This window comes from Miscanthus floridulus, chromosome 17, assembly GCF_019320115.1.
Source record: "Miscanthus floridulus cultivar M001 chromosome 17, ASM1932011v1, whole genome shotgun sequence".
In the NCBI taxonomy this organism is placed as follows: Eukaryota; Viridiplantae; Streptophyta; class Magnoliopsida; order Poales; family Poaceae; genus Miscanthus; species Miscanthus floridulus.
In genome coordinates, this window is record NC_089596.1 from 72,674,247 (window position 1) to 72,683,942 (window position 9,696).

The 9,696-nt window shown below is 45.3% G+C and overlaps 1 protein-coding gene across 2 annotated transcripts; it reads left to right on the top strand.

Annotated features, from left to right (window-relative positions):
- The first annotated feature begins 3,866 nt into the window (after positions 1 to 3,866).
- On the top strand, positions 3,867 to 7,681 carry LOC136517242 (uncharacterized). Of its 2 annotated transcripts, XM_066510773.1 has the most exons (6): positions 3,867 to 4,417; positions 5,428 to 5,886; positions 6,003 to 6,380; positions 6,881 to 6,948; positions 7,162 to 7,264; positions 7,323 to 7,681. In XM_066510773.1, exons 1-6 carry the CDS (start codon positions 3,986 to 3,988, stop codon positions 7,332 to 7,334), a joined length of 1,452 nt encoding a protein of 483 aa, XP_066366870.1. In that variant the 5' UTR covers positions 3,867 to 3,985; the 3' UTR covers positions 7,335 to 7,681. The 2 variants fall into 2 exon arrangements, with proteins under 2 accessions (XP_066366870.1, XP_066366869.1); XM_066510772.1 differs by having other exon boundaries at positions 7,162 to 7,681.
- Positions 7,682 to 9,696: the final 2,015 nt, after the last annotated feature.

Consider the following 9,696-nt stretch of genomic DNA (forward strand, 5'->3'; position numbering starts at 1 on the left):
GGAGTGTCCATGCAGCTCAACTTCTGAGCTAGCTTCCTGCAGCTCTTCTTCACCTTCTGCATAAATAGACGTTAAAGTTAGTTCATTAGCCAAACGCATATACAATAAAGAAATATTTTTGAAACGGACAAGTTTATGTTTATCCCCACAAAAGCCGCGAGAACGCCTGGCCCCTGCCCTCTAGACTCGTGAAGCCGGAACGCTGCTTCGTTGGATAGCCTTGACAATTGTATCGCCTGGGTACAGAAACACGGTTGAACAGTTTTAGTACACATACTTAATACCAAAAGGATAACAAATTGTACCATTCAAGTATCTTACCATATATCTTTGAAGCGGGGCTCTCTGTAGCTGTGTGTCCTCCCTAGTGGTGACGTCGTACACATCTTCGATGACATGTTCGATGACATCTTCCTCCGAGTCCTTGCCAATCGCCACGTCAGTGTACGGAGGCTTGATATGTGTCCTCGTAGACCTATGAAGCCACCGCAGGTACTCATCGAAGGTGTGCTGGTCGTGTGGAGGACCCGCAAGGACCGCATGTGGTACCCTGGTCTGCCACAAATGGATGTACGAGCTGTGTGTCATGCACCAATCCTTGGTCTTGTACCTCTTCCTGTGGTCAAACCTGTAACAAAACGATATTAGTTGTACCAAACACACATATGAATTGTAGCATTGTTATTAATCGATAACGCACCTGTGCAATACTTGATTGGTGGAGTAAAGCGGTGGTGGGTAGCCTGTCATTCTTCTAAACTGTCTACAGACCCGGATGGGCAAGTGAATCTCGACCACATGGAAGAAAATAAGAGGGACGTCGCAGCGATACTCGTGTGACTCGTCCCTAGTTACAGGACTCAGATAGTCCTGGAGCTCCAAAGAATCCCAAGAACACCAAAACACCTGAAATTTTGTAATTGTGTTAGGTTGTGATATAGTGTACATCGAAAAAGACACTGCTATGATAGTATAGAGAGCATAACCTGGTGCTGTGTCAGGACGTCGAGACCGTCCGTATACTCCCTGTACTTGCGTTACGCATTCCCTCTAACTAACTGTGCTTCCGTCCAGATATACAGAGCTGTAGGGAGTGTATCATGTCTGTTCCATTGCTGCATTGAACACGATAATGAATTAGCAACAAATAATCTCATCATATCTAACTGCCTGGAAGAATATAATGAACCGAAGTACTTATCGGTAAATTATTATTAAGGGGCCTCCCAATGGGCAATCGTTTTCAACACCAAACCTGGAGTAGGTAGGAGCAACCCCCAAGGTTCGCATGTCCTGAGGTGCGACAGCAGGCAACACATAGCTGTCGATACGTCCATGCCAGGACTGCGCTGCCCCAGCTGTACCCCGCTATGTTCTCCCACGACTAACGAAGTATGTCAAGGAAGATACAGCTGATGGTGTTGCCCGAGGCGTCTGGGAAGAGGAAAGCACCAAGAAAGTGCCAGAGCCACACTCGAGCGAACCTGTTGATCTGTGCCTCCTCAGCTTGTGGGTCCAAGTACTCAAAATGCTCTGTGATCCAGGACGACGAAACACCAAAACTTTCCCTATAATTGATCAAAGAAAATAAGACCCGATGCCAGCTGTAAAGCAATGTAAGTATTAAATATGCTTGAATTACTCACTTATTTTTCTTAGAAGCATCGTCGTCCGGTGGAAGAAAACCAGTAAACTGAGCCACCAGTTCCCTCCAGTGATCGTTGTCAACTATCCCTGTCACTGGAAGTCTCCCCAACCGAAGGCCTAAAATAGCCTTCACATCCTGCAACGTCAAGATCATCTCGCCACAAGGTAGGTGGAACGTGTGGGTCTCAAGCCTCCACCTGTTATAAGAATAGAACGACTGTTAGTTGCCTCCAATTTGTTACAAGAAAGTTTACGTACAAAGAATGCACTCGCACATGTCTACAGCTGCAGTAAGTAGTGCTGGATCAAGGGGCGGAAGACCGTGGTTGACAACACGGACAAGCTCGAGGAAGCCGGCACGCCGTATGTACGGCGTATAACGCTCGTCCCACTGATGCGCCCTGGTGTAAGTGCGGGGCCTCAAAGGAGGCAAGGACACCTCTGCGTCGTTGTCACTCAAAATGTGTGCTCGGTGCTGGTCGTCGTACTCCACCTCCAGAATGGAGTACAACGGGTGCTACGTGGGAGGGGCCATCCTGTTACAAATTGATAACAAAGCGTTAGAGTATTTAAATTAACAAAATTAAAGTTAACATTAGTAAGTTCACAAACAAATTCACTAACCTAACTAGCCTAAATCTCTAAACCCAAAATCCTAAGTATACTAGATAATAAATAGATAATCCATCCATATAAAACTTTGGTTCTAAAATTATAAGTAATCTCTCTGTCTCAAAATAAATACACATCTTGCTTCTCGAGTAGTCAAATATGTTTAAGTTTGATCAAAACTAAAAAACGGTATCATTATTTCTATCTCTGTCTCAAAATAAATACACATCTTGCTTGTCGAGTATCAATATTTCTATCTCCTAATAAGTTTATTACGAAAGTATCATAAATATTAGTACGCTATTACATAAATTTGGTCAAAGACACTAATAGTAGATACAAAAAATACTAACTATACTATATAATAACAAAAAATATAAAATCGAGAGGGAGGTACCTTAGGAGCGGGCGGCCTTGACGCGCCGGCGTTCGTGGCGCGACCGGCTAGGGCGCTGCGCGGCGGGAGTGGCCGGGCGCGGGCGGGGCGAGGCGAGGCGAGGCCGGGTGGGCGCGTGCGCGGCGTGGACGGGCGGGCGTGGGCGCGTGAGGCGGCGGCATTGGGGCGTCGGGGCGTCGGGCGGGCGAGCAGGGCACGGGTGCGTGCGGGCGGGCGGGCCGCGCGCGGTATATATCTGGACCTGCCGCGCCACAGATCGGGGCGCGGCACTGCCGCGCCATGGTCGGTGGCGCGGCAAGACCGGCCACGTCTGCGCCCCCCCGCCGCCCCACGCCACGTCAGCTCTGTGCTGCGTCACCATGCATGGCGCGGCACAGGCATTTGGTCGCGCCAGGACAATAGACGCGGCCAAAAGTGTTAGTTTAAAAAAAAATTTGACAGTGTTAGATTTAAAATTATATTTAAAAAAGGGTTAAAATTAAAAAAAAAATCACTATCTTCCTATCGCGCGGATGCAGAGCCTTATCCATCCGTTGATCTTGTTTGGCACTCTCAATCTTTTGTTCATTTGGGCAATTTGTAAACAAAGGCAGCAAAGAGCAGGTCTTGTACATTTGCTTATCCAAAGGATCGAAGTCGTACTCGTACACATGTTGCTGTTTTTTTTTCAAAGGCAAGGAATTATAGAAAGAGTATTCGGTTTCCATTGATACTCCGTCTCCGTGGATGCAAAACTTCTTGCTGTTGATGTCAGTATGTCACCATCACTCAGATCCTCCCTCTTCATTTTCATTCAGACGGCGGGTTAACTTGGAGAATTGAAAAGTAGATAGTTTGTTAGTTTAAGCCTTCCAAGTTAATCTCTGAAAAACGGCATTAAATTTTTGGTGGAGCAGAACAACCAGTCAGTCCCCACGGGGAATCCGGAGTACTTACCTACAGATTTACCCTCGCCAGAATCAGGATCCGGCCCATGCAAAGGAGTCAATGGGCTCTGAAGGCCCATACTAGCAGGCCCGTACGCCGATCTCAGCGGCGTCCCCGAAACCAGGGGGGCAAAACGGCGACAAGCCCCACCGTTCCCGTGCAAACAATTCGGTTGCCCATGCCCTACGTGGACCACGGGAGGGCCCACTCACCAGCGACCCCGCTCACGTAGGCCACCAGTCTCCTCGCCTCCTCGGCTGCTCCCCTCCCGCTTCCCGACGACACAGCCCGACAGCCCGCAGCTCACAAGGGATAACCCCAAACCAAACCAAAACCCCCAACCCAAACCCTAGCGACCAGCCACATTGATGACCTCCGCCTCCCCCGCCGCCGCCGACGTAGATGCACAGGCTCTCCCTCACCGTCATTGACGCCGCCTCCGCCGCCGCCGCCATGCCCTTTGCGCTCCGGCTCGGTGGTTCCCCAGCGCTTCGCCTCGCCGCCGCGCGCCGCGCGGGCCCGCGGCCCCCGGCGTTGCTGCGCTTCGGTGCCGGGGCCGGGGCGCGGAGGGGGCTAATCTGCTCCGTCGAGGCGGCAAGGAGGGGTGGCGGTGACGAGGATGCGGAAGCGGAGGCGGAGGAGGGTCGGAGGGGAGGCGGGAGCCGCGTGCCACCGGAGAGGAGGATGAGGGGCGGGGGTAACGCGGCCGCTGCCGCGGTGGGGACGAGCGTCGAGCTCCTGGCGATTCCTGGTGTGGGGCCGCGCAACCTTAGGAAGCTCGTGGACAATGGCTTCGAGGGCGTCGCCCAGCTCAAGCAGCTCTACAGGGACAAGGTGCACTAGCTTGTGTTTTTGCTGGTTTGTGTGTTACAGGTAGGATTTTGGTTGCATCAGGGCGTGGGTATTATGCTACAGCACTGTTAGATTGGTTATAATATTGCATCAAAGAAATCCTTCGTACATGTGCCTATCTTTGTGCTTCGTTTTGGTTAATAATAACAGTTTTTGTTGCTTGACCATACATTATATCTCCCCATTATATCTATGCTTTGTTGTACAAGCCAAAATATTGAATATCATGTTGTGCACACTTACACACACTGTTTGCTGAAAGGTATCCTTTCTGCAAGGCATTAACATTGTAAAATAGTTAAGTAGCAAATGTTTATCATTATAGAGGGTCTTTAGTTTATTTTTTAAGTAACCGAGCATATGTGAAATTTGAAATCAAATGAAAGGAACATGGCATGCTAATATTTTTTTTTCTGATTTACAGTTTTAGATTTATTGGACTTTTGAGAACTTTATGCGAGACAATAATATCCCCAATCCCCTTATCTTGAAGTCTTTAAGGCCCTGTTTGGTTCACAGGAATTGATGGGAATTGGAAAATAATCTAATAATAAAATGAGAAGCACTTTCTAGATATTGGTTTCAATTCATGGGATCCAAACAGGCTCTTAAAGAAAACCAGGTCCATTTCAAACAGTCAAAATTGTAAAGGATCCATGTCTATTGTGGGTGGAAGTAAACAAACTCATGCTATTAAGGTTGCAATTCTTGCATAGATCTTAAAGTGCTTACATGGTGTTGTAGATTTACAAATGATACGAGAACACTTTCAGCTTTCTGCTTAGGCCCTGTTTGGAGCACAGGATTTTTTTCTCGAATCCTGCGTTTTTCCTGTGAAATTCTTGTAAGATTCCTGTGAATTTCTTGCATAGATCTTTTTTTTATTGTTGTTGATGTTATTGTGTAAGTTTTACAGTTTTCTCTATTTGATACACCTTTCTCTGGATATAGAACCACTATATGCTATACTAATAGCTTGCATGCATGTGCAGTTCTTTGGCAAGTCTAGTGGGCAGATGGTTGAGTTCTTACAGTGCTCTGTTGGCATTGTACATAAGAATCATGCTGAGAGTATAACCTCATTCATTAAAGAGAGTGTTGATGAGGAGCTGAAAGATACAGATTCTTCTAAACCCACTCAGAATAAGAGGCTGACCTTTTGTGTGGAAGGGAACATCAGCGTTGGGAAAACCACTTTCCTCCAAAGAATAGCTAATGAGACAATTGAACTGCGTGATCTTGTAGAGATAGTTCCTGAGCCTATTGATAAGTGGCAAGATGTTGGCCCTGATCACTTCAATATATTGGATGCCTTCTATGCTGAGCCACATAGGTATGCATACACTTTCCAAAACTATGTGTTTGTGACGAGGGTCATGCAAGAAAGGGAATCTCAAGCTGGAATAAAACCTCTCAGACTGATGGAAAGAAGTGTATTCAGTGATAGGATGGTAGGTCAATCATTCTTACAAATTCTATTTCTGGAACTGAACATGCATTTCAGTTGCCTTCATATATGATTATGAAGTATCATCATCCAACTGATTGTTCTGTTATTGTGTACCAGGTATTCGTCCGTGCTGTTCACGAAGCTAATTGGATGAATGAGATGGAGATCAGCATCTACGATTCCTGGTTTGATCCAGTTGTGTCATCACTCCCAGGTCTCATCCCAGATGGATTTATCTATTTAAGAGCTAGTCCAGATACTTGCCACAAAAGAATGATGCATAGGAGAAGATCAGAGGAAGGTGGTGTTTCACTTGATTACTTGCAAGGTTTGCATGAGAAGCATGAGAGCTGGTTGCTTCCTTCGAAAGGATCGGGTCCTGGTGTATTATCGGTCAGTCAACTGCCCATGCATATGGAGGGCTCCTTGCCTCCAGAAATACGGGATCGTGTATTTTACTTGGAAGGAAATCACATGCACTCTAGCATCCAGAAGGTACTTGCTCCGATTGTTTCAAATTCTGGGTTCATGAAACACATTGGGTTATTTCCTGATGTGTCAGGTCTTTCCAAAGTTTTGAATGAAAAATGGTTAACAAACATTGCCCACTCGAATTTTTTATGACTTCAGTGGTTTATTGGCTTGTTATGAAGTTCAATTTCATTTAAATGTTGATGATGCTGTTTCTACTTTATAGGGAGAACAATAAACATGTGTAACAGTTATATGTCAATTCACTAGAAATATTTGCATTTTCCTAATGCTACTTGTGCAAATACCATCATTATCACAAACTATGTTGCCATTATTACAGTTTTGTACTAGAGCACACCGTGTCCAATCTCAGAATCTAAATGCAATTGCAATGGAAAACTTTGATTCAATTTAAATTGAATGGTTTGCGATCAGTTCCTGGAGGTATCCAGGTTATTACCACTGAACTTAGCATCACTGCTTTAAGCACCTCAGTTAAATTAATGTCTTTTTCTATGTAGGTTCCTGCTCTCATCTTGGATTGTGAACCTGATATTGATTTCAGCAAAGACATAGAAGCTAAACGACAGTAAGTTTGCACAACTTCCTTATACAAACTGTGTTATTTCTTGCCTCAAGTTTTGTCCATGGACGGCAGTGAGTTTGTTGCTCCTGTAGTTCTATTCCAGTCACTGTTTACTGAATTGAATTCCAACATACTCCTACTTGTTTTCTAATGAAGACTTTGATCTACCCACAAAATCATGTGTTCTCATTTAATGCTAGTCTTTCGTCTGTGTAGATACGCTAGGCAAGTTGCAGAGTTCTTTGAATTCGTGAAGAAAAAGCAGGAACAAGCTCCATCCGAGCAAACAAGCAATGACAAGGACCGCATGAACCCACAGGTATTGCTTCCTAACAGCAGCCGCTTGTGGGGGGTCCCTAAAGGCAACCCTTTTGCAGGCTCTCCAATGAATCTGGATTTCAGAAGAGCCATGTCTTCGTACCTCTCAACTTAGGACTCCCAGCTGCTAAAAGAAATTAGCTGTCCTCGCTCACTGACCTTGCAGAGAGCCTATGCATTAAGTTCAACCTTAGGTCGCCTGATGCTAGCCACTGATGTAAAATAGGTTGCATCTCCCTTGTGTAAATTATGATCTTAGCGCTAGTTCCACGTTTTGCAGCACTAGCATCTGCGTTTGTCAGATCTGATCGGTTGACAGGTCTAATCTGTACCGTAGTTTCTTTGCTGGAATCATTCTGTTGAACAGATTTTGTGGAGTGCGTGTGCTGCTTCGACTTTTACTATATGTGTGGAAGGTTCCTGATGATGTCATGTTATGCGTTTGTTCACCTGGTGGAAAGGCTTTGGGCCGCCTCGAGGATTGACCCGGGGAGCCGTTTTGAAATGTTTGTGCTGGTCAATGTGAAATGTGCGCGCTGGCTGCCGCAGACCCGCAGCGTTGGCAAACTGACATTCAACTTCCGAATTTGTGGTCCGTGGCGTCTGATGCTCATGCTCTGATCTGATGCCCTGTGTCATGAGGCCGTCGGAACAGGTGACGTGGTGAACGCATAACGCTGTACGGTCAAGTCTCAACTCTAAAGTGTCCGGTCATGGGGCATATGCCGCACAACGTATTGGGCAGGGAAGCCTTGTCCTCCACCAACACCAAGAAAAACAGGCGAATCAGATTGGCGATTGCTACACGCTGATTCTGCGGACGATTCACATACAGTGAATGACCTGTTTGTCTCAGTGGAAAATGACTTCGTTCTTGACAACCTTTACACAGCCGTTTCCTCCAAAATTCGTTTGGGACTCATCCATTGCGCCAAGCCGCCAGCCAAATGTGGCGTGACAACTGCAAACAAGTGGACTGAACGAACACACAATTGGAGTGAAAGAACACCTGTTAACCAGGGTAGGCAACAAACACTGTCCTCTCGTGCATACGGTTTCAGAAAACAGAAAGAACACCTGTTAACCACGGTAGGCAACGAACACTGTCGCCTCATGCATTCGGATTCAGAAAAACATCTGCGGTGGTGTGGACCGCCCAACTAGTCAGACGCGTAAACGCCAATAGGAACGAAAACAACTGCCCGACAGGTGGGGGAATGCGGTGGGCAATGGCAAGAGGGTGAGGATTATCTTTTTAAACGAATTTGATAGGAGAGCTGCCGACTGTATTGAAAAGAAGAAGCCTAGACTAGGTAGTACTTAAAAAAACCTAAGGGTGTAGAACAACACGTGTCGAAGACAAATCAACTCGCATCCACCATTAATGTACACCGACGACTTGACCCTCCAAAAACTCCCTTAGATAGCCAGCCAATTGCCACACATTGTTCGAACGACATAGTCGTCAAGACAAAATACCAAAGTCACCACTTGCGCCATGGTTCCCAATGTTGTCCCGCACTGAAGTAGCCTCTGCCAAGCAGAGCTAGTCGCTGCAAGCCGTGTAACCGTCATGCCCGTAGCACCGCTTCATGGCGTTGTCACACACCAGACTAGATCCTCACATGCAGAGCTAGTCGCCGTAGTCCGTTGCAAGTCCCCAATCCAATACTTGAGTTGCCTCTAGGCGGCGTCGTGTCGACCCCATCCACCGAGATCCAGTAACTCTCACCAACCCTGCCGCAAACATAACTAACAAAGCCATTGGTTAATTATAAGCGCAATAACCAAACACAACTACCTAACAAAGTGATAAATAGTTCATTGCTACGATGAAAACACCTTTTAGAGCTGGATAATTTTTAGCTCCGGCTAATAATTAAGCTTAGCCAATCCAAACATGCATTAAAGGCTTGACTAATTTTTAGTCCAGCTGTTAGCCATCCTATTTAGATCAACTAGAGCTAATTTTTAACTCTAAGAGCAACTCCTAGTGCCTTCTTAAACTTAGTTCCCCCTATATCTCATATAGGGTGCATCCTAACAAAAAAATCTTCCCCAAATATATGTCTTCTTCAACGATTCTTTTACCTTAAAGGGTGAATAACATATCATCCCAAATTTGAAGGAGAGGGCGAAGATATAGGATACCACTAAATGTATGATGCTAGATAGAGGGTCTGATTGACTGTGATTACATACTTTAATTTTTACTTTAATATTACCTCTGTTCACAAAAGAATACAATTTAGGTGTGTTATTGTTTGTGTCCAAAGTTTAACCAAATATTTTTTCTTTGAAAGTAAAGTTTAACCAAATATATAGATAAAAAAAATTAATATTTATGACTCCAAATAAGTATATATAGCATGAAAATATATCTCATAACAAATCTAACGATACTTATTTGTTATTATAAATATTGATATTTTT

Excerpts from the sequence above, each read along its gene's own strand:
- LOC136517242 (XM_066510772.1), top strand. The coding sequence starts at position 3,986 with ATGCACAGGCTCTCCCTCACCGTCATTGACGCCGCCTCCGCCGCCGCC. Across the intron at positions 5,887-6,002 it reads GTGTATTCAGTGATAGGATG|GTATTCGTCCGTGCTGTTCA; the intron begins GTAGGTCAATCA and ends ATTGTGTACCAG. Across the intron at positions 6,381-6,880 it reads TGCACTCTAGCATCCAGAAG|GTTCCTGCTCTCATCTTGGA; the intron begins GTACTTGCTCCG and ends TTTTCTATGTAG.